Here is a 25,318-nt window from a genome sequence, read left to right as displayed (position 1 = left end):
TACCACTGATAAATGGAAAGGAAGTGGCTGTCATATGACATACAATGACAAGAAAGAGGGGATGGGGGAAGAGAAGTCACAGAAACTATCAATGAGTCGTGGACTTAATTACTACTTAATTTTTACTGTTTCTTGTTTATTTATTAATATTATTAGTAACTTCTATTATAGTACAGTTATATAGGGATGAAGAACAGATAAGGGACATTATATTAAAGCATTTAGGATTGTTAGCTGGTGCTTAGTTGTAATACATAATTAATATTTAGAACTGTTAGTTTGTGCTTATTGGAATACAAAACTTGAGTGAAATTTTTCAAGTACCAAAACACAAATAATAGAAAAACAAACTTAAGGAAAAAATTTGCTCTGGAGTCCCAGCAATCCCACTACTGGGCATATACCCTGAGAAAACCATAATTCAAAAAGAGTCATGTACCAAAATGTTCATTGCAGCTCTATTTACAATAGCCAGGACATGGAAGCAACCTAAGTGTCCATCATCGGATGAAATGGATAAAGAAGATGTGGCACATACATACAATGGAATATTACTCAGCCATAAAAAGAAAGGAAATTGAGTTATTTGTAGTGAGGTGGATGGACCTAGAGTCTGTCATACAGAGTGAAGTAAGTCAGAAAGAGAAAAACAAATACAGTATGCTAACACATATATATGGAATCTAAGGGAAAAAAAAAAAAGGTCATGAAGAACCTAGTGGCAAGACGGGAATAAAGACACAGACCTACTAGAGAATGGACTTGAGGATATGTGGAGGGGGAAGGGTAAGATGTGACAAAGTGAGAGAGTGGCATGGACATATATACACTACCAAACGTAAAACAGATAGCTAGTGGGAAGCAACCGCATAGCACAGGGAGATCAGCTCTGTGCTTTGTGACCACCTAGAGGGGTGGGATAGGGAGGGTGGGAGGGAGGGAGATGCAAGAGGGAAGAGATATGGGAACATATGTATATGTATAACTGATTCACTTTGTTATAAAGCAGAAACTAACACACCATTGTAAAGCAATTATACTCCAATAAAGATGTTAAAAAAAAAAAAGTACATAGGTTAAAATCTTAGAGCTTAAACGTTAGGAATTATCTTAAAATTCCTCTAATCCAACCTTTGCAGAGCTCTTTTCTTCAGTAACCATGACAAAGAATCATCTACCCCCTGTTTCGAACTTTCCAAGGCAGAGAGTTCACTAGTTCCCCAAAGAAGCCTATTATTTCACTCCTGGAAAGCTTTAATTGTTGGGAGTACAGTCTGACTTCTTCCAGTTTCACTAGTAGGTCATAATCATTACCTCAAAGCAACAGTAAAGAAGCCTGTACTATATGCTACATAAAGGCCCTTCAAACATATTTATATATAAATGTGCAGATTCAAGATATGATTCAAAGGAAATAAAGGAGCATAAGTCCTTAGAATAATGTTCACAGAATGTCATTTAAGTCATTCTGGAGGAAGCAAGAAAATTCAGTTAAGAACTACTCATTTAATGTATTATAAGCATTACTAATAAAGGTAATCACAGTTAGAGTTTTAAATTTTTTCAAACTTCAGTCTTTCAAGTGCCATCTTTATAATTTCTGCCATACTCACAACTCTAAATAATACTTTTCTTTAAATTAACTCACATCGTAAGTTAAATGAAGTATTTTAAAAGGAAACTATATTACAGTTGTAAATGGAAAACTACTACCTGTCATAAATAGAAATAAACATTAAAAATAAATACATAACTCTAATATATCAACCTATTATCATATCATGTACCAATGGTGGTACACATTTCATCCTCCGAGAGGAAATGGCTTAAAATGTCTACTATTGACTTATTTTTGGAAGCATATTAAATAGCTATAAACTTCTTAAAAAATTTCACAGAACTTTTCAGATGAAAGACATTTGAACTGAAAAAGGTTAAAATCAATAGTACTCAGAAAGATCCTGACTCTACACTTAGCTGTGTGTCCTTACCCTCGTTAGGCCTCAATTTTCACATCTGTAGAACAGGGATAAAAAAGAGTAGCTACCTCATAGGGTGTTCTATAAATTAAATAAAACCATGCAATGCTCGGTATGAAGTGAGCCACATACATGTTAGCCCCAGTAGCAGTATTACTCTTACTATTATTTCTACAGTTTATGAAAATCTCAAACATTACCCATCTCCCATATAGCCCATTTTAGGTGGCCTAGAAGTCAAGGCCTTAAAGATACTATATTACATCAGTAAATATAAAATACATTAATATATTTACTTTCTAGTATAAGAAAGTATTTCTGCATTTCTGAGACTCCTTGGAATTGCCATGATACTTGAAAATCCAACAGAGCATTTCCATATTTACCTAGTACTACACATTCATACTCATGTAGATTTCATAAACTCTTAATATTAATTTAGAGAGTTTTACAGTATAACACTTACATATTTAGTTTTGCAACGCTCTCTTGTGCATTATGCTTTTCTCGTTCATATGCACTTTCAACTTCTTTGAATTCATTCTTGATCATTTCCAAATCAGCAACAGCTTCTGCTTGGCTGGCCTTTTCTACCTGCAAAGCTCCTTCAAGGTCTCGAATCCGTAACTACCAGATGACAGAAAAGTAATTAAAGCAAGAAAGTAAACACTAGCACCAATCTCAAATTGAGTAGAATACTTTATCAAACAGCAGATTATCATTCATCCAAACAAGTCTTTCTTTCTGTTTTTGGTTTAAAAAAGGAAAATAAACAAAAGGCAGTTTATTCCCTTTCTCAACATGTGTAATGGAAGAGAAGAGTGGAAGAATACAGACTCAACTGTGCTATGAAAAGGGACAGGCGAATACAATATAATGCGTCCCATCAAAGTGCCTAATTTTGATCTACTAACCCATTTGGACATTTTTTTTATAAACATAATAAATTAAGTGGTTTTTGAAAACTAGAGGGAAGTATCCTTCCTCTCTTTTGAGAAACATTATTATATGAACATCTTTATAAGCCTAAGAAAGTTAACAGATCTTTTTATTCCTGGAGATTTCTTACTGTAGAAAAGCAAAATTTTTATTATCAAATAATACTATTTGACTAAAATATTTATGGGTGTAGTAATATGATATCTAGGATTTGCTTCAAAATAATCTGGGGGTGGTGGAGTAGAAGAGCGTTAATATTATAGATAAAACACAATTGTCCTGTGAGATAAGTCTTGAAGCTGAGTGATGGGTACACGGGGAGTCCATTTAACTATTCTCTCTACTTTTGCATGTACTTGAAATTTTACACAAGACATTTTAAAAACTAGATTCCCTGTATACGCCAACAGTAGAATAGATAAACAAAGTGTATATCCATAAAAGAATAATTTGTAGCTATAAAAAGGCTACAAAATAACTTTTGAAAAGCAAGTTGTCTACATGGTTCTCTGTGTAGTGTTAATACATATTGGGAGGAGCAAAGTCCAGATTATTGTATGTAGTATGCTATATTTTAGGTAAACAAGTGGAAAAAATAAGGATAGACAGCAGGAAAGAGAGAACAATAGGAGAGACAAGAGTGAAAGCAAGAGTTCTCGATCGCTAAATTTTGTTTTAATTTTTTAACTATGTGAATATTTTATCTTTTTAGAAAATTAAGTTAAGAATAAAAAAATAGCTTGCTAAAGCTCAAAAAAGGAGGGCAGTAGGAAAAAAATGCTTCACACTAGATAGAAAATGGGGCTTTAGAACCATAAGTCTCAGGTTTGAGTCGCAGCTCTACAAATCAACTTATATGCCCTTGGGCATATTAAACTCCAAAAGCCTGAGGCTCCTCATCTGTAAACAGTAAATACTAACAATAACAATAATAATAATAATATACAGACTCTACAGGGTGGCTACAAAGATCTAATGAGACAATATTTATTTAATATTAACATGTATTTAACATTAAATATAAATATGTAATAACTATTTAATAAGTGTTTAGATAAATATTTATTAGGCACTTAATACGTGCCAGGCAATGAGCTAGTGCTCACGGTATATACAATCATCATGAAAATACACAGTCTCAGCTCTTGTTAGGAAAGGACAGACCATAAGAGAATATAGGCAAGTGCTTCCTGTCACAGAAGCAGGCCCAAAGGGCCATGAAATCAGAAAAAAGCTATGAACTCTGTATGACACAAGCTTCCCAGGGATGGCAAAACATAACCTGAGTTAGGAAAAATGAACTCACCAAAAAAAGAAGCATAGGAAATATGAAAATATTTCATAAATTAATCCATACAAATAGTAATCACCAGAATTATTTCTAATTATCCAAAACTATTTTGGATTAATTGAAACACTTATTCTCTTACACTAAAGTAAGGAAGTAGAATAGATATGTAGATACAACTTTGTACATTTTCAAATTTGGTCTTTTAAACTTTATTTTTCTTTGTTGTTATGTCTAAACCCAGTGTACAAGTAAAAATTAATAAGTCTAGGAAATATTTTCTTCTATCTACATTGTTATGTTCTTTCAGAAACTATGCACATTCAATCACAAATGATAAACCAATCCAACTGAAAGAAAAATAGACTTAAACAATTCCAAGTCAACTCTTCTGAATCTACTTTCTCATTTTTATGACATAGCATCCAAATTTAATAACAGAATACTTCAAATATATTTTTAACTACCATTTATAGTAAGATGGTGATTAATTACAACTCAGTAGTCTCATTTGCTTTTAAACTAGTCTGAAACTGAATGTTACTGGGTGTACCTCACTAAAAGTACTTGTCAATATTTATAGATATATGATTCAAATACACACTTTTGCTTTTTTCCTAAGTTATAGCACTAAGTTGGGTATCAAATATTAATTTTTAATTATATGAGTAAAAAATACACATGTAACAATTTTCATTTTTATACATATTAACTATATATTCCCAGTGATATAACTACAATGAAAAACTTAATTTTGAATTCTACTTCTTGCATGAATTTAAAACTTCAGACTTATTGCTTATTAATGCCATTTTGGGTAATCCAATCATTTTTTGTAAAATAAAAAAAGCTTAACTTACACAAATTTGCTTTACATATAGATGCACTCAAATACATGAGTGTGAGAATTTTGCAGGTAAAAGGCATTTCATTAAAGATAAAAGTAAAAAACAATTATTATAAGATTCTTAATTAGTTGCATCCTAATTAAGACCTGTTTAAATAATAAAATAATAAAATAAAACTCTGCAAATTCTATTAACTAATTCTTAATATAGGGGAAAAGTCTAAGTCTTTTTTAAAAAACCAAATTAAATTATGGACTTGGACTTATGGAACTTTATGTAAAACTATTTACAACAAAGGCTGAGGGTCAGACTTGGTCCACGACAGTAGTTTGCCAACCCCCAGTTAAAATGCCTTTGCTAATCTTAGGAGTTTCTTCTCATTCTCTAAGCCCTAGGGAAAAGGACGCTTTCCCTGGGATGCCTTCATTCAGTTCCCCTCTCAGATTTAATCCTTCTCTTTATTACGCTCCCATAGTACTTTAGTATTTCATATTTCTACCTATATATCAACATATAGGTACACAGTATCTCTGGTAATGGAATGTCTGAGTCCCAAAAGGAGCTCATTCACCTTTATGCCTTCAGCTCTTAATATAGTGACAGGTGATATGCACAGGATATGCACTCAATCAATGAAGGTGCATATTTTAAAATGTTTTCAAAAAGAAATTCATCCCATGGTTGTTGATAAAAAGAACACTCTGATCAGCAGATCTTCCTGTAACGCGCCAGATGGCAAACACATTGGACTTTGCAGAACGTGAGGTCTCTGTCGCATCTACTCCACTTTGCCAAGGTAGCACAAAAGCCACCACGGACAAGATAAAACTTCATAAGCACGCTCAGTGGGTGAGATTCAGCCTGTGGGGTGTAGTGTGCCCGCTCCTCTCTAATAGAGTAAAGACTATCTTCAACTATATCATTATAGTAAATAGAATAACGCGTGTCTTTAACAACATGCTACCTGTTCTAAACGCACACCTTAGTTCTCTGAACATAATGCTGTTCTTCCCAGCTTAATAAAATCCATAAAAAAAATGTTGTTCACATTTTACCTGAATAATTTCAGAATTAAATTTCGATTCCAAATGTGCTGCTCTCTCTGCTTCAATATTTTCTTCTAATTTCCTCACTCTTAGAGTAGTTGCCTGAAAGCATTAAGTTTAAACATTGGAATTTAAATTGAATATAGACCACTATATTGTAATTAACACTTTGGATTACTACAGCGTCATTTTTTCATTTGCAAGAGTATAAAAGTCATGTTGCAAAAATCATGCTCGGGAAGAATGCTCCAGAGCTTGTTTTCTTTTTCTTTACTCAGTTATACTTTACATGTAATAAATTACACATATTGAAATTGTATAACTTGGTAAGTTTTGTATATATACACCCACGAAATCATTGCCATAATCAAGATAGACAAATATTTCCGTTACCCCAGAAGATTCCTTGTGTCCCTTGGTAATCCCTTCATCCAGTCCTCACCACCCCACCCCTACCCCCAAGTAAACACTGATCTGCTTTTTTGTCACTATAGATCATTTCCTGTTTTCCAGAATTCAATATAAATTGAATCACATAGTGCATACTATTTATTGCCTGGCTTCTTTCTCCCCACAAAATTATTTTGAGTTTCATCCATGTGGTTGCACATATCAATAGTTCACTTTTTACTGTTAAAGTGTTCCACTGTGTTGATACACCACAATCGGTTTATCAGTTCACCTACTGATGGACATTTGAATTGGATGCTATACAAAGGAATATATATAGGGCTATATATTAGGGCTATACAAAGGAATCTGCTATGAGCAATTGCATATAAATCTTTGTATGGACATACACTTTCATTTCTCTAGGATAAATAGTGAAGGACAGAATGACTGGGTCAGATGGTAGGTGTATGTTTAATGTTTTATGAAACTGGCAAACTGTTTCACAAATTGTTTCCAATTTCATACATCTTCACCAACACTTGGCATGGTAGTCTTTTGGGTTATTTGGGGGCAAGGGTTAGACATTCAAATAGGAATGTAATGGTATCTCATTTTAGTTTCAATTTTCATTTTCCTAATAACTAATGACATTGAGCATCTTTTCATGTATTTATTTACTATCTGTATATCTTTTCTGGTGAAGTTTCTGCTTAAATCTTTTTCTCATTTTTTAATTGGGCTGTTTGTTTTCTTATTATTGAATCTTGAAAATTCATTATATAATCTGGATACAAGTCATTTGTTGGGTATGTGATTTGCAAATATTTACTCCCAAATATTGTCTACAGCTTGTCTTTTCATTCTCTTAACGTTAGTGTCTTTCATATAGCAAAAGTTTTTGTTATGCCAAAGTCTAATTTATTAGTTTTTCAAGCTGGAGTCAGCCCCACCACACGTAGAGTCCTGTCTGTCAAATATAGAGAGTTAAACAGTGAAAGAGAAAGACAATAGTAATTTAATTTCCTTTCTTAGATAAAATTTGGGCAAGAAATGTTTCTATTTGTTATACTTACTCTGTCATTTAGCCTTAGCTAAAGGTTTCTTTAAATGCTCGGCTTGATTAATTTGATTTTTCCTCTTTTCTCCCACCATTTCTTTTTTGCATACAGACAGAGATGGTAATGTATCACAACCAGAAGGGGCATAAATAAAAATAGGATAATCCAAAAACTAATCAAGTGGTCTGTGGATAAGTAAGAAATGACTACACTTTTCCTTGAGCAAAACATATTCCTATTATGTCTGCCACAGTGCAGAGCATAAACACAAAAAAGGTGAAAAAAACCCAAGTGCCCATCAACTGATGAATGGATAAGCAAAATGTGGTATATCCATACAATGGAATATTACTCAGCCATAAAAAAGGAATTAAGTACCAACACATGCCACAACATAGATTAACCTTGAAAATATATGTTAAGTGAAAGATACTAGACGCAAAAGACTACATATTAAATGACTTCATTTATATGAAATGGCCAGAATAGGCAAATCCATAAAGATAGAAAGTGTATGAGTGGTTTCCAATAGCTGGGAACAGGGGAAGGAAGGAATGAGCACTGACTGCTAATGGGCATAAAGTTTCTTATTGGGGTGATAAGAATGTTCCAGAATCAGATAGTGGCAATGGTTTCATAACTTTGAACTGCATACTTTAAAAGAGTGTATTCAATAATATGTGAACTATATCTCAATAAAAAATAAAAAGAATCCCTAAGTGTAAGAACCAATGACATTTCAAAGAAGTGACCGCCACCTATGTCAAGCTTCTTCATTTCTGTTTAAAAGTTCCTCTCAGTGCTGACTTTGAATCCTAGAACAAGGGATCCCCACTGGTTGTAGGTATGAAGCATGATACATACTAGATCAGAAAAATTCTTAATGGTTAGCCAGATTAAAATGAGTATTACCCTAGGTAGGGCCAATACTAGTAAAAAAAAATTTTTTTAATGTAATGCCACAAGATGAAGTTCCTGTCCTTGAAGAACTAAAGTCAACTTTCTCAATATTCAAAATACCTGTGTTAGGTTCTGCAAGTCAGAAGAAGTCTAACCAGTGTCAAGGAAATAACCCATAGACATTGAGAATAAAGGATCAAAGCAGGCAAAAAGCTAATAAAGGGCAAATAGAAGAAACCAGTCTAATAATGTTAATATATTCTTTCATATTCCAAAAGGCATTTACATAGTTTTATCAAAATAAGTGTTATATTTTATTAAAATACAGAATATTCAGTGATTCCATGATAAAAGAGGCAAATTTTTCATTTTTCATGTACATTTTGTCATATTAATCAATTTATCTGATTTCACTCCAAAAGTCACAAAGACTTTTTTTTTCTGCCTAAACCAAAATCAAACGGGTTGAAATAATAAACCAGAGATCACACCTTTATTTCCATACCTTCCTGTTTTAAATGAAATGTCCAGAAGAAAACAAATTTATGAACTGTTTATTATTACTAAAACAATAAATTAATCAGTAAGGACAGCAAAAAAAATCTTCACATATTTAAACAAATTTCTTCCAAGAGTGTGTTTTGTTGACATAATTAAAGCCCTCCTAATAAATATTTTTTAAAAATCTTCTAGTCTGGCGAATTAATTCTTATCTCCAGCAGAGGGTGCTAGAGGAACATCAACTTGCTGTTCACAAATATTTTTCTCCAGTATCACCTAAGAGAACTAGTACAACAATCACTATCTGTCACTCATTAGTCTCCAATCCTAATATAATCAACATAGAAAGAGCAGAAAGCATAAGAGAATTCAGATTAAAGTACAAAATCCAACACAAATTCATATATACCACTGGCCAATTTAACTATATATAAATTTGCCTGTAGTACAAGGATTACACTATATACTGCCTGTTCCCTAATACTATGAACATCAGAGTTTTTTATGTGACACAAAATGATCACATATTTTATCATTTATTAGCTGGCTGTCACGTCCTTTCTGACTGCAATATACTGCCAAGAGATTTTTATTCCAGTAAATTCTGTGTTCATTGTACCCAAATTTTTTTATTTTTATTCCAGTAAATTCTGTGTTCATTGTACCCAATTTTTTTTATTTTATGATTTGTATCTCACTAAATCACAATAAGCTCAATTAGATAGTCTACTCCACTTAAGAAAAGTGAGCGTTCATTCTTTGAAGAAGGTAACATAGAAAACATTATTTTATCATAACACAGGGCATGAGCCGCCAACTCCAATTCACAAGCAGAACTAACGAAACACATCCAGACCACATTTGTTCTCCACACCACATCTGCTCCCATGGCTTCCATGGGCCTGTTCCAAAGTTTCACAAAAATTATGAAAACATATGTGTTCAAGGAATTTGCTGAGACACTGGGCAAAAACAGCTCCTACTACATTCTTGCCTCCTCAAATAGAATATACCCAGCCCAGAGGATATACATGAACTTAAAGGGATTAGTCAAGCAGAAAAACTTTGATATATGAAATTTAGCCCACTAAAATGGACATCAAGAAAAATAAGGGAGGAAATATCACACAAGTACCTACCAATCAGAGACTTCTCAATAGTGTGTTCCAAAACAGTTGTACAAAGTTTACCCCAGAATATCAATAGCTGTATAAATAGGAAGTGGTTGTTTATTTAACTATTGTTCCAGATTTTATCACCTGATATTTCCCATTAATGAAAACTCTTACAAGTAACCAATATAGTAATAATCCATCTTCAAAAAGATGATTCTAAGGGACTGATTAATTCTATAATGGTTATTTTAGTACTAAGTATATGTATTATATTTTAGTGGTTATAAATAATATATTAATGTGTGTTAACAATTAATGACAATTAACTACAATCCTTATTCCCTACCTGTGTGGGAGAAAACAAGAGTAGTTACTATACTTGGAGCTCTTAAACTGAAGATCTCAAAGTATTTTTTGTTACCAAAAAAGATATCTTAGAGAGTCAGAATCTCTAAGGAACAGAATTTACAAGCCACAAATTGTTTGGCATGGTAATAAATTAATTTAGCATCTTTAAAATCATCTTTACCTTTCCTAGCAGTAAAAACTTCAGTATTTAACAAAATTTTTAATGAACTTCCAGTTTTAAAATCCATTATGAACATAAATACAAAAATGTATAATACTTATAAGCACAATAGTATAACCCAGGTGATTTCATTATTTACCTTTTATAGTTGGTAATCAACACAAACAGGTGTTTAAAAATCATTCCTACAAACACATGATGGCTTTAAAAAGAGGATTCATATGAGGTTGCTTCAGGGACAATACAAAAGGTGAGAATCATTTTTCTTTTCCTTTTTCACTTGAGTATGGTATATGTGTAAGTAAAAAAACTACATTCTACCCTTCTTTATGTTACCATAATATAGAATATGACTGACAGAAGCAATTCAGAATTTATTTGCAGACTGCTCTCTCTCCACTGTAATCTTCATGAGATTCTTCAGTTCACTCAGAATTAGGTTTGCATCTTCTCTTTTCTCTTTTCTTATTGAGTTAAACTTATTTCCCATGATAAAAAAAAAAAAAAAAAAAAAAAAAACCCTCCCCTAGTTGTAAAGAGGTTTATAAAAGCCACGGATATTTCTTTTTCCAGTTCACTTTTCCCTTGGTTCTCTGGTATCCAGCACCACATTTAGAAAATTGGATTGGGAATTTGTTATTTTTTTAATCTAAGAAAACATTGATCCATGTTAAGATGATTAAGTCACACAATGGTCTATAGCGTATCAGATTTTTTTAAGTTTTTATACACACACACACACACACACACACACACACACACATATATAAACTTCTTTGGCCCAGGCACGTAAAGAAATCACCTCTTCATGAAATGTAACTGTTTAAGCTTCATTAAAATTTAAAACATTTATTAGGCTAAACGTCTATTAGTTGCTTTAGTCTGATATTACTGACATTAAATAATGTGTTCTATTAAATTAAAATTTTAACAATTTTCCTCTTTATTATTATTTTATTTTATATTAATCCTTTTTTAAAAATACCAATGATGATTATAAGTACCTAGAATTACTAGTACTTAATGTCTCCACAACTGAATGTAAAACTACATAAACTGCTCTCTAGGAATTTAACTTCTCCTTCATTATGTCATCATCTGGTCAAAGAGCCAATACAAAATACATTCACTTAAATATAAAGCAAAACTTTGTAAGGTGTCTAAACATGAAGAATTGTAGATAAGTCACAGGACTATACTTGTCCATTTAGAAAATTCTTATAAATAGAATAAAAATAGACTCTCTGGACACCCTCAAAGCTTCAAATTCTCCGAAAGCAGAGACCTGGTATTATAAAAAGTATTTACAGAATAGCTAAGAAAAAACTCAATATAAAACTAGTCTAAAACAATTTTATATTTATAACATTAATCAATTAAAAAAAAAGTAAGAAATTGGGGTAAGTAAGTATTTTACAAGAAAAAAAATCAATACTGAGTTATCCAAAAACAAATCCTAAAGTTTAGGCATTAGACACTACCTCAATTGAGTCAAAAGTGACTTATCAAGAATCTTATCAACAAAAATCGCAGTTACCTAGCACTTCTTCATACCTATAAGGCAATTAAAATGTTTTTAGTGATGATCATAGAGTTTTATAGCATCCTAAAGTGACTTCTAAATGATCTTTTTAAATTCTAAGTATATTCAGAACTTTATTCTAATCCTTTTCTAATAGGCCATCCACAAACCACATGATATTAAAAATGATGATATAAAATATGATGATGCATTCCTGAATTTTCTGGCCTGAAAAAACGTTCAGCACAAATGACAAATAAGCTAAAAATATTACTTGGAATATAATCTCACTTTTAAATTTCTTTCTCTAAACTTATATAAAATTAGACCATGTGTGGTAAGCGTATGAGTAATTTATCTTTGCCAAGTTCATAATCTGGCATTATTACTGAGAGTTCCTATATACTCCACACTCCGTTTTCCTCATTAAAACATCTGACAATCATATAGCACAAAGAACCCATTAAAAATGTATAATGGATCTGAATAGCTATTTCTACAATGATATACAAATGGCCAATAAGCACATGAAATGATATTCAGCATCATCAGTCATCAGAGAAATGCAAAGCAAAACCACGAGATACCATTATACACCCACTAAAGTGGTTATAATTAGAAAGACTAATAATAACAAGTGTTGGTGAGGATCTGAAGACACTGGAACCCTCATGCATTGCTGCTGGGGATGTAAAATGGTGCCTCCACTGTGCAAAACAGTCTGACAGCCCCTCAAAAAGTTAAACATAGAGATATCATGTCACCTAGGTGGAACTGCCCACTAGGGCAGTGGAATGCCCACTCCTAGGTGGAACTGAAAACATGCCCACTCCTAGATGGAACTGAAAACATGTCCACACAAAAACTTGTACACAAATGTTCATGGAGGCATTATTCATGATAGCCAAAAAGTGAAAACAGCACAAATGTCTATCAACTGATGAATGGATATACAAAATGTGGTCTATAATACAATGGGAGATTATTTAGTAATAAAGAGGAATGAAGTGTTGATACATGATACAACATGGATGAATCCTAAAAACATCCTGCTATGTGAAAAAAAATCACAAAAGACCACATACTGCATGATTCCACTAATATGAAATGTTCAGAACAGGCAAATATATAGAAGCAGAAGTAAATTAATTTTTTTTAGGGATGAGAGGAATGGGGAAAGAGGAGAGTGATAGCTAATGGGTGTGGGGTTTCTTACTGAGGTGATGAAAACATGCTCCAATCGACTGTAGTGATAGTTGTACAACTCTGTGAATATACTAAAAAACACTGAATTGTACCCTATAAATGGATGAATTTGTAGCATGCAAATTATATCTCAATAAAGTTTGGGGTTTTTTAATATCATCAGTATGACGAGTTTAACCTCCAGGCATCCACCTCCACCCTAATTAGCCCTACAACTACCCCTCCCTAACCACTACACAAACTCACAAACTGGAGGTTTATTATCTGGAAAATGTCAATCTGAAGCCAAGGTTGGACATGGGGTGGGCAGAGCAGGGGTAGGGGGGTTGGTGCACAAGACTGAAGCCAGGGGAAATTCTGTATACTGAATAGTATGAAACACAGATTTTTCCTCCATTTCCTTCTTCCATTTGATAACCACCAAAGAGGAAACTAGCAGGTCACTCCTTGTAGAAACAAAGAGAAAAGTCCTATGGATTGTAACGTTTCACCACTTCCCAATGAAATACTTGGCACATCTCATCACTCTACAGTAAGGTTTCCCTAAGGCCAATACTTACATTCAACTGCCTACTCAACATCTCCACATGGATGTCACATGGGCATGTCAAATTTAACATCTCTAAAACCAAACTCCTCATCTCTCCCGAATTTACTCCACTTGCATTCTTGGCCAGGTTGAGTAAATGACAGTGCCATTTCCCCCAAAGGCTCAAGCCAAAATCTTTGGCATTATCTTTTACTTCCTTTCTTTTTCTCTCACAAGCCATGTCCAATAAATCTGCAAATCCTACTGGTTCTATCTTCCAAAACACATACAAATCTGACTACCTCCTCTACCACTACTTTGGTCTAAAGCACCATAATCTCTCATCTAATTACTTTAATAGTTTCCTAAATGGCCTCTTACAATCTGTCTTCCAAAGAGTATACAGAATGATGCTTTTAAAACAAATTAGAGGGGACATGTCACTCCTCTGCTCAAAACCTTTCAATGGCTTTCCATCTCAGAAAGAAAGCCAAAGTTCTTACAGTGAACTCCAAAAGACCTTCAAGACTCTATAACATCTGCCTACCATTCTCTACACCCTACTAGTCTCTCTCTTGCTCAATACATTTCAATCACAATGGCCTACTTGCTATTCCTCAAACTTTCCAAGCACACTCACATCTCATGGCCTTTACACTTTCTATTCCTTCTACCTAGAATCTCTTCCTCCAGATAGCCACATGGCTCAATCCCTTTCTTCCTTCAGGTCTCTGCTCAAATGCCATCTTATCTAGTCAGCCTTCCTTGACCACTAACACAAGAAGGTAACCATTCCACCCCACCATTTATTACTCCCCTCGTCTCCTTCATTCCTCTCCATAGGGCTTATCATATTCTATTTCATTTCATGTGTGACTCTCCCTGACAAGAGTGTCAATTTCAAGAGGGAAGAGGCTTTGTTTTGTTCACTGCTATGCCTCAAACACCCAAAAGTGTGCCTGACACTCTCAAGGTTTTCTGAATAAACAAATGAATACAGTAGTCATAATATAGGATCAGGATGCTGTAAAAATGGTACAGAGAACAAAAGCCCTCAGAAACTAAAAAGAAAACATAAAATATTCAATTAGAAGATTAGAAAAGTCAAGTAAATCTCCCACAAAGCAACAACAACAAAAATACAAAGAGAAAGACAACAAAAGGTAAGAAAAGCAAAACATCAACCAGTTGGTCTACCAACTGAACAATTAAAAACCCAAGAAAGAGAGAATAAAAAAACCCTGAGGAGGAAATTATGAAGAAATAACACAAGAGAATTACACAAAATAAAGATCATGAGTCTCCTAACTAAAATGGCCACCAAATGCCCTGCACACTGAACACAAAAAAATCTATACTAAGAATCATTGTTTATCTTTGATGTTCTGAAATTTTATAGTTAGTGGGAACTCTATAGCAGAAATAGCTTGGTGTCTTCACAAATACAAGGGAAAAAGAAAGCTATAGATGGAGAACCTATAGATTGAGAGACTTAAGTGACATATCAACCAATTATAATGTGTAGACCTACTAGGGATTCTGATTCAAACAACCTGTAATCATACATACATTTTTATGCCATATATGTAGCAATATGAAATTTAAATAATATCTGGATATTTGATTATATTAAGTAATTACTGTTAATTTAAGTTTGATATTGATAATGTGGTTCTAAATAAAAGGTCCCTTATTTTTTAGAAATCACAATGAAATATTTATGGTTAAAATATGATGCCTGGGATTTGTTTCAATATAATATGGGAAGAAGGAAAGTGAGTAGGGGTATGAATGATTCAAGATAACCCATAAATGAGTAATTTTTGAAGCTGGTGATGGGTACCATTAGGTTTATTATACTATGCTGTCTACCTTTTTTAATATTTTAAAAAAGTGAAAAAAAAGAAAAGGGAACCCTCATGCACAATTGGTGAGAATGTAAACTGGTACAACCACTATGGAAAATAGTATGGAGATTCCTCAAAAAGTTAAAAATAGAAAAATAAAAAAATAGAACTACCATATGATCCAGCAATCCCACTTTTTGGTATTTATCCAAAGAAAACAAAAACACTAGTTAGAAAAGATATATGCACCCCTATGTTCACTGCAGCATTATTAACAACAGCAAAGCTATGGTAGCAAACTAGGTGCCCACCAACAGATGAATGGATAAAGATGTGAGATATATATAGATAGATAGATAGATATCTATATATATATATATAAAAAATGCAATATTACTCATCGATAAAAAGAATGAAATCTTGATATTTGCAACAACATGGATGGACCTAGACGGTATTAACCTAAGTGAAATAAGTCAGACAGAGAAAGACAAATACTATATGATTTCACTTACATGTGGAATCTAAAAATGCAAAACAAATGAACAAACATGACAAAACAAAAGTTATAGCTACAGAGAACAAACAGGTGATTGCCAAAGGGTAGGGCATGGGAGGGGAAGAAAGATACAGGTGAAGGAGATTAAGAGGTACAAACTCTCAGCTGCAAAATAAATGAGTCACAGGTATGAAATGTATAGTATAGGGAATATAGCCAGTAACTAGGTAATATTTTTTGAGTGGTGACAAATCATAACCAGACTTATGGTGATCATTTTGAAATGTATAGAAATATCAAATCACTATGCTGTGTAATAGGAACTCACATAGTGTTGTAGGTCAATTATACTTCAAAAACAACCTCATAGAAAAAGAGATCAGATTTATGGTTACCAGAGGCAGAGGGGTGAGGGGAGGGGTAACTGGATGAAGGCAGTGAAAGGTACAAACTTCCAGTTATAAGATAAATAAGTACTAGGGATGTAATGTACAACATGTTATATATAATTAATACTGCTGTACGTTTATATATGAAAGTTGCTAAGAGAGTTATTCCTAAGAGTTCTCATCATAAGAAAAAAATGTTTTTTTCTGTTTCTTTAATTTTTTATCTATATGAGATGATAGATGTTCACCAAACTTATTTTCATAATCACTGCATGATGTATGTAAATCAATAATTATGCTCTACACCTTAAGCTTATACAGCGCTGTATGTCGATTATATCGCACTAACTAGAAGAAAAGAAGTCTTAAAAAAAATAAAGAAACAGGAAAACTTTCAGAGAGGAAGAGTGAGAAAAGGGTCACCACAAGGGAACACAAACAAGAATAACATCAGGCCTCTCAACAGCGACAGAAGAGACTGGGAATGAGGGAGGCAAGGCCTTTAAATTCTGAAAGAAAGAATTCCATCCTAAAAATCTATATTCAGCCAAATTCTATCTACTATTGATAAAAAAAATCATGTTCAGGTAGCAAGATCAAATAAAACTTAGCTCCCATACACCCTTTTTTTAGAAGCTACTAGTCTATGTACTCCAACGAAGTGAAGAAGGCAAGAGACCTAAGAAACTGAAGATCCAACAGAGGATAATGAAAAAGTCCCCGGGTGACAGCTATGCCATGTGCCTAGAAAGCAATGAGGAGATGGAACAGGAGAGAGTCCCAGAAGAACATGATAATTTTCTGAGAACAGACTCTATAAAGCACCCAAACAGAATTCCTTCAAGGTTTTAAAAATTTACACACCCACCATCAAGGTACAAGAATTTTTAACACCACCCTCACCAGTGCTGGGTACTATCATTTTCTTTAATCGTATTATTTTGTGTGTTACTGTCTTTCTTACATTATGGTGAGGTGGAGCATTTTTCCTATGTTTGTTATCCATCTGAAATTATTCTTTCATATCTTCTTTGATTTACTTGGTAGATTTTTTCATAAAGACCTTCTCCTTTCTCTTATCAAATAGTAGGGGATTTAGAGAGACAGAAATATATTTACCCTTTGCTGTAAATATTTTTCTCATTTGGTTGTCCTTTTATTCAAAGTGGGGATTTTACCTACATATGACTTTAATCTTTCCTAGTCAAAGCTATAAATCCATTCCTAAATATTTTGTTCCTTGGTTTTTATGATTAGTAGTAAGTCTTAATGACTCAGAGAGCAGAAAAAATTAAACTACATTTTCTTCTTATTTTATCATTGTTTTTAATATTTCACTCTTTTTAATCCAACTGGAATTTATTTTAGAATATAATATAAGATAGGAATCTAATTTTATTTTGTCCCAAATAGTTAACCAATCATTTCAACACGATTCACTGAATAATTGTTCCTATCCTTACTGATTTAAAATGATATACTCCACAAGTCTACTACTGACCTTTCAATTCTGACATTGAAAGTCTGGTCTTAGAGGTATTGTACTTTTTGGCCACTCAACAATCTTTCCCCTTCTTTTTGTACCACACCCTAATTTCTATATAAGAATTTCTTTGGGGGGCTTTAATTTTAGCAAAATTAGAGGGATTTACTTGGGGCAAATTACCTCTTTCAATCAAATGTTCTCTTCCAGATTAGAATCCTGAATAAAGTTACAAAAACAATAAAAACGATTGGTACCAATTCACCTCAGCTTCTTCCATCATTTCTGCTACCAAGAACTCTGGAGATGCTCTGGGACTCATATGATTTATAAGCTGATTCCCCAACATTCGTTGTGATTCTGTGGATATGATTCCCATATTCTTCCACTGAATTCCCTATTTATGTCAACCAAAGTCGGTTTCTGTTGCATACAACCAAAAAAACACAATTGATATATTACTGAAGTTTTATCATCTGTACTAACTTCTGGTATAATAAGTCCCCACTCATTACTCTTACCAAAATGTTTTATAGATCCTCATGTGGATGAACTTTAGAATCTGTCTTCCCAAGATAATTCCACTCAATTTTTAATTGGAACTGCTTTAACCCATAATATAATCTAGGGAGGATTCATAACTTTACACTTTTAAGGGTTCCCAAAATGTCTCACCATTTTCTTTTAAGACTCTCAGTTAAATTTCATAATTTTTAATGTATTTGTTGTTAACTGTATTCCTGTTTTTGTCACTATGGTGACAAAAACTTTTTTTAGTATCTTATTCTCTGATTATTACTGGTATATTAGAGTGTAAACATAATTGCTATATATTATTTTCTTCTTGACCTCCTTATTGAATGTTCTTACTAGTGTCAATAATTTCAAAGATGATTTTCTTGACCATTTAGGGTTATTAGCATATCATCTGAAAATAATCAGAATCATACCCCCCTCTTTCCAAAAATTATAATTTTTTATCACTGTTCTTGCTTTTATATATTTCTTTGGCTAAAATTCTCAGCACAGTGTTAACTGACAGAAGTGAGTTTAATGAGAGTACCTCCAGCATTTTATCATTAAATACTCTTTATAAATGTTTATTTACCTTATAAGAATTATAAATTATGTTTAAGACAAACTTCTTTATCTATTGAAATACTTAAATTTCCCACAAAGCAAAAGAAAATTATTTTTAAAAATTAACAAATAAATTAGCTATCTCTCAAGATTAAAGTGGTTATCAGTATCATTTACTCACAAAAATCATAATTTTTCATTTGTAAATTAATGCTCCTTTCCCATCTAAAGTCTAACCTGGGGACTTCCCTCGTGGCACAGTGGTTAAGAATCTGCCTGCCAATGCAGGGGACACAGGTTCAAGCCCTGGTCCAGGAAGATCCCACTTGCTGCAGAGCAACTAAGCCCATGCACCACAACGACTGAGCCTGCACTCTAGAGCTCACGAGCCACAACTACTGAGCCCGCGTGTCACAACTACTGAAGCTCACGTGCCCAGAGCCTGTACTCCACAACAAGAGAAGCCACCACAATGAGAAGCCCATGCAACGCAACGAAGAGTAGCCCCCACTCGCCACAACTAGAGAAAGCCCGCGTGCAGCAATGAAGACCCAACATAGCCAAAAATAAGTAATATAAATAAAAATAAATTTATAAAAAAATAAAAAATAAAAATAAATAAAGTCTAACCTGAAAAGCACTCCACAAAACTATGCAGCTAGTACACAGCATTCAAACTACAAAATTAGAATTTAATATCTTTTCTTGTGTTGCTTCCTCAAACTTGTAATATAAACAATTACCTTCAAACTTTCCAAATATTCCAGGACAATTAATTATTAAAAATGAATAGTTTTTTTTAATTAGGAGCAAAATATAATATACTCAAATACAAAAGTTTTCAAGGAAGCCAATATTCAATATATATAAATGTCAAAAAATTATATTTTATTACAGAGTAAAACTTTGTCCTTAAATTACTAACTAGCCATCATATATGTGCTATAAAAGAATGAGAAAATATACCTCAAACTCTTTTCTAAGACGTTCCTCTCGTTGACTGCTAAATTCAAATTCACTTGTCTGTCGACGTAAAAGGTCAGAGCACTCCATGTGTTCAGCTTCTAATTTTTCTACTTTCTCGTGCATATTTTGTAAAGCATTATCTTGCTCCTAGAAAATAGTTCATTTTTGCATCAATAAAGTTTATAAGCCAACAATGACTAAAATTTACTCTATAAAATACAGTGAGCAACTAAACCTGTACTTCAACCATAATAATAGGTTAATTTATATAAGCTAGAGAGGCCAAGATATTCTCTAGTGATGTTTCAGAATATACATGTGTTTAGAAAGCGCTACTGGAGTTTTACAACTTAAAAAACCTGAATAAGGGAAGGACCTTCAAGATGGCGGAGGAGTAAGACATGAAGACCACCTTCCTCCCCACAAATACATCAAAAATACATCTAGGGCTTCCCTGGTGGCACAGTGGTTGGGAATCCGCCTGCCAATGCAGGGGACACGGGTTTGAGCTCGGGTCCAGGAAGATCCCACATGCCGCGAAGCAACTAAGCCCGTGCGCCACAACTACTGAGACTGCGCTCTAGAGCTCATGTGCCACAACTACTTAGCCTGCATGCCACAACTACTGAAACCCATGCACCTAGAGCCCATGCTCTGCAACAAGAGAAGCCACCACAATAAGAAGCCCGCGCAAAGCAACGAGGAGTGGCCTCCACTCACCGCAACTAGAGAAAGCCCACGCATAGCAATGAAGACCCAATGCAGCCAAAAATAAATAAATTAAATAAATAAATTTTTTTAAAAAATCTACATGTGGAACAACTCCTACAGAACACCTACTGAACGCTGGCAGAAGACCTCAGACTTCCCAAAAGGCAAGAAAATCCCCACGTACCTGGGTAGGGCAAAAGAAAAAAGAAAATACAGAGACAAAAGAATAGGGACAGGACCTGCACTGCTGGGAGGGAGCTGTGAAGGAGGAAAAGTTTCCACACACTAGGAAGCCCCTTCACTGGCGGAGACGGCGGGGTGTGGGGGGAACTTCGGAGCCACGGAGGAGAGTGCAGCAACAGGGGTGCAGAGGGCAAAGCAGAGAGATTCCCTCACAGAGGATCAGTGCCAACTAGCACTCACCAGCCTGAGAGGCTTATCGGCTCACCCGCCGGGGCGGGTGGGGGCTGGTAGCTGAGGCTTGGGCTTTGGAGATCAGATCCCAGGGAGAGGACTGGGGTTGGCTGCATGAAGACAGCCTGAGGGGGCTAGTGCGCCACAGCTAGCGAGGAGGGAGTCTGGGAAAAAGTCTGGACCTGCCGAGGAGGCAACAGACCCTTGTTTCAGGGTGCGCAAGGAGAGGGGATTCCTCCCCATCTGCCCACAGGAGGCAGAGCACCACCTAAACAAGCTCCAGAGACAGGCGTGAGCCATGGCTATCAGCTCGGACCACAGAGACGGGCATGAAACGCTAACGCAGCCATGAAGAATGCTGTGTGCAAGCACAGGTCACTATCCACACATACACAATCCACCCATGGAGCCTATGCAGACCGCCACTGCCATGGTCCCATGATCCAGGGACAACTTCCCCAGGAGAACACACAGCACGCCTCAGGCTGTTGCAATGTCACGCTGGCTTCTGCCACCACAGGCTCGCCCCACATTCCAATTCTGACTACTGTCCCCTCCCTCCCTCCGGCTTGAGTGAGCCAGAGCCCCCTAATCAGCCGCTGCTTAAACCCCCTCCTGTCTGGGCGGGAAAAAGATGACTGACAGCGACCTACATGCAGAGGTGGGGCCAAAACCAAAGCAGAACCCCAGGAGCTGTGCGGACAAAGAAGAGAACTTTCTCCATGCAGCCTCAGGAGCAGCAGATTAAATCTCCACAATCAACTTGATGTACCCTGCATCTGTGGAATACCTGAATAGACGAATCATCCCAAAATTGAGGCAGCGGACTTTGGGAGCAACTGTAGACTTCGGGTTTGCTGTCTGCGACTGATTTGTTTCTGATTTTCATGTTTATCTTAGTTTAGTTTTTAGTACTTGTTATCATTGATAGATTTGTTTATTGGTTGGGTTGCTCTCTTCTTTTTTTATTATAATTTTTTTTATGTAAATAAATTTTTTTCTTTCTTTTTTTCTCCCTTTTCTTCTGAGCCGTGTAGCTGACAGGGTCGTGGTGCTCCAGCCTGGTGTCAGGCCTAACCTCCAAGGTGGGAGAGCTGAGGACATTGGATCACCACAGACCTCCCAGCCCCACGTAATATAAATTGGTGACAGCTCTCCCAGAGATCTCAGTCTCAACGCTAAGACACAGCTCCACCCAACAGCAAGCAAGCTCCAGTGCTGAACGCCCCATGCCAAACAACTAACAAGACAGGAAGACAACCCCACCCATTAGCAGAGAGGCTGCCTAAAATCATAATAAGGTCACAGACACCCCAAAACACACCACCAGATGCGGCCCTGCCCACAAGAAAGAAAAGAAGCAGCCACACCCACCAGAACACAGGCACCAGTCCTCTCCACCAGGAAGCCTACACAAGCAACTCAACCAACCTCACCCACTGGGGACAGACACCAAAAACAAGGGAACTACAAACCTTCAGCCTGCAAAAAGGAGACCCCAAACACAGCAAGTAAACAAAATGAGAAAACAGAGAAATATGCAGCAGATGAAGGAGCAAGGTAAAAAAACAACAGACCAAACAAATGAAGAGGAAATAGGCAGTCTACCTGAAAAAGAATTCAGAGTAATGATAGTACAGATGATACAAAATCTTGGAAATAGATTGGAGAAAACAGAAGAAAGGTTTAACAAGGATCTAGAAGAACTAAAGAGCAAACAAAGATGAATAACCCAATAAATGAAATTAAAAATTCTCTAGAAGGAAGCAGTAGCAGAATAACTGAGGCAGAAGAACGGATAAGTGACCTGGGTGATAAAATGGTACAAATAACTACCACAGAGCAGAATAAAGAAAAAAATGAAAAGAATTGAGGACAGTTTCAGAGAGCTCTGGGACAACATTAAACGTACCAACATTCAAATTATAGGGGTCCCAGAGGAAGAAGAGAAAAAGAAAGGGGCTGAGAAAATACTTGAAGAGATTATACTTGAAAACTTCCCTTACATGGGAAAGGAAATAGTCAATCAAGTCCAGGAAGCGCAGAGAGTCCCATACAAGATAAATCCAAGGAGAAACACATCAAGACACATATTAATCAAACTATCAAAAATTAAATACATAGAAAAAATATTAAAAGCAGCAAGGGAAAAGCAATGAATAACACACAAGGGTATCCCCAAAAGGTTAACAGCTGATCTTTCAGCAGAAACTCTGCAAGTCAGAAGGGAGGGGCAGGACATATTTACAGTGATAAAGGAGAAAAACCTACAACCAAGATTACTCTACCCAGCAAGGATCTCATCCAGATTTGATAGAGAAATTAAAACTTTTACCGACAAGCAAAAGTTAAGAGAATTCAGCACCACCAAACCAGCTTCACAACAAACGCAAAAGGAACTTCTCTAGGCAGGAAACACAAGAGAAGGAAAAGACCTACAAAAACAAACCCAAAACAATTAAGAAAATGGTAATAGGAACATACATATCAATAATTACCTTAAATATAAATGGATTAACTGCTCCAACCAAAAGACACAGACTGGCTGAATGGATACAAAAACAAGACCTGTATATATGCTGTCTACAAGAGACCCACTTCAGACCTAGGGACACATACAGACTGAAAGTGAGGGGATGGAAAAAGATATTCCACGCAAATGGAAATCAAAAGAAAGCTGGAGTAGCAATTCTCGTATAAGACAAAATAGACTTTAAAATAAAGACTATTACAAGAGACAAAGAAGGACACTATATAATGATCAAGGAATCAATCTGAGAAAAAGATATAACAATTGTAAACATTTATGCACCCAACATAGGAGCACCTCAATACATAAGGCAAATGCTAACAGCCATAAAAGGGGAAATCGACAGTAACACAATAATAGTAGGGGACTTTAACACCCCACTTTCACCAATGGACAGATCATCCAAAATGAAAATAAATAAGGAAACACAAGCTTTAAATGACACATTACACAAGATGGACTTAACTGATACTTATAGAACATTCCATCCAAAACAACAGACTACACTTTCTTCTCAAGTGCTCATGGAACATTCTCCAGGATAGACCATAACCTGGGTGACAAATCAAGCCTTGGTAAATTTGAGAAAACTGAAACGTATCAAGTATCTTTTCTGACCACAATGCTATGAGACTAGATATCAATTACGGGGAAAAAAACAGTAAAAAATACAAACACATGGAGGCTAAACAATATGCCCCTAAAAAACCAAGAGATCACTGAATAAATCAAAGAGGAAATCAAAAACTATCTAGACACAAATGACAATGAAAACATGATGACCGAAAGCCTACGGGATGCAGCAAAAGCAGTTTTAAGAGGGAAGTTTATAGCAATACAATCCTACCTCAAGAAACAAGAAAAACCTCAAATAAACAACCTAACCTTACACCTAAAGATATTAGAGAAAGAAGAAAAAAAACCCCAAAGTTAGCAGAAGGAAAGAAATCATAAAGATCAGAAATAAATGAAAAAGAAATGAAGGAAACAATAGCAAAGATCAATAAAACTAAAAGCTGGTTCGTTGAGAAGATAAAGAAAACTGATAAACCATTAGCCAGACTTATCAAGAAAAAAAGGGAGAACACTCAAATGAACAGAATTAGAAATGAAGAAGGAGAAGTAACAATTGACACTGCAGAAATACAAAGGATCATGAGAGATTACTACAAGCAACTCTATGCCAATAAAATGGACAACCTGGAAGAAATGCACAAATTCTTAGAAAGGCACAACCTTCCGAGATTGAACCAGGAAGAAATAGAAAATATAAACAGATCAATCACAAGCACTGAAATTGAAATTGTGATTAAAAATCTTCCAACAAACAAAAGTCCAGGACCAGATGGCTTCACAGGCGAATTCTATCAAACATTTAGAGAAGAGCTAACACCCATCCTTCTCAGACTCTTCCGAAATATAGCAGAGGGAGGAGCACTCCCAAATTCATTCTACGAAGCCACCATCACCTTGATACCAAAACCAGACAAAGATGTCACAAAAAAAGAAAACTACAGGCCAGTATCACTGATGAACATAGACGCAA

At 35.0% G+C, this 25,318-nt stretch overlaps 1 protein-coding gene across 20 annotated transcripts in view; it reads right to left on the bottom strand.

The window, feature by feature from the left end:
- CCDC171 (coiled-coil domain containing 171) overlaps positions 1 to 25,318 on the bottom strand; it is a 378,190-nt gene that overhangs the window by 277,951 nt on the left and 74,921 nt on the right. For 18 of the 20 annotated variants that reach the window (XR_014265395.1, XM_082467922.1, XM_082467938.1 and 15 more), the window contains 3 exons: positions 20,118 to 20,264; positions 6,110 to 6,202; positions 2,446 to 2,606 (listed from right to left, as the gene is read on the bottom strand). Coding sequence is in view for 19 of the 20 variants with exons in the window: in XM_082467922.1 (XP_082324048.1) it covers positions 2,446 to 2,606; positions 6,110 to 6,202; positions 20,118 to 20,264 (401 nt within the window). In the remaining variant the exon portion in view is untranslated. The remainder of the gene's footprint in view (positions 1 to 2,445; positions 2,607 to 6,109; positions 6,203 to 20,117; positions 20,265 to 25,318) is intronic. The other 2 variants (XM_082467940.1, XM_082467930.1) reach the window with 2 other exon arrangements.

The sequence above is a fragment of the Balaenoptera physalus genome, assembly GCF_965194825.1.
Source record: "Balaenoptera physalus genome assembly, chromosome: 7".
NCBI classification, from domain to species: Eukaryota; Metazoa; Chordata; class Mammalia; order Artiodactyla; family Balaenopteridae; genus Balaenoptera; species Balaenoptera physalus.
The sequence above is the reverse complement of the archived record's forward strand: the minus strand, read 5'-3'. Positions and strand labels throughout refer to the sequence as shown.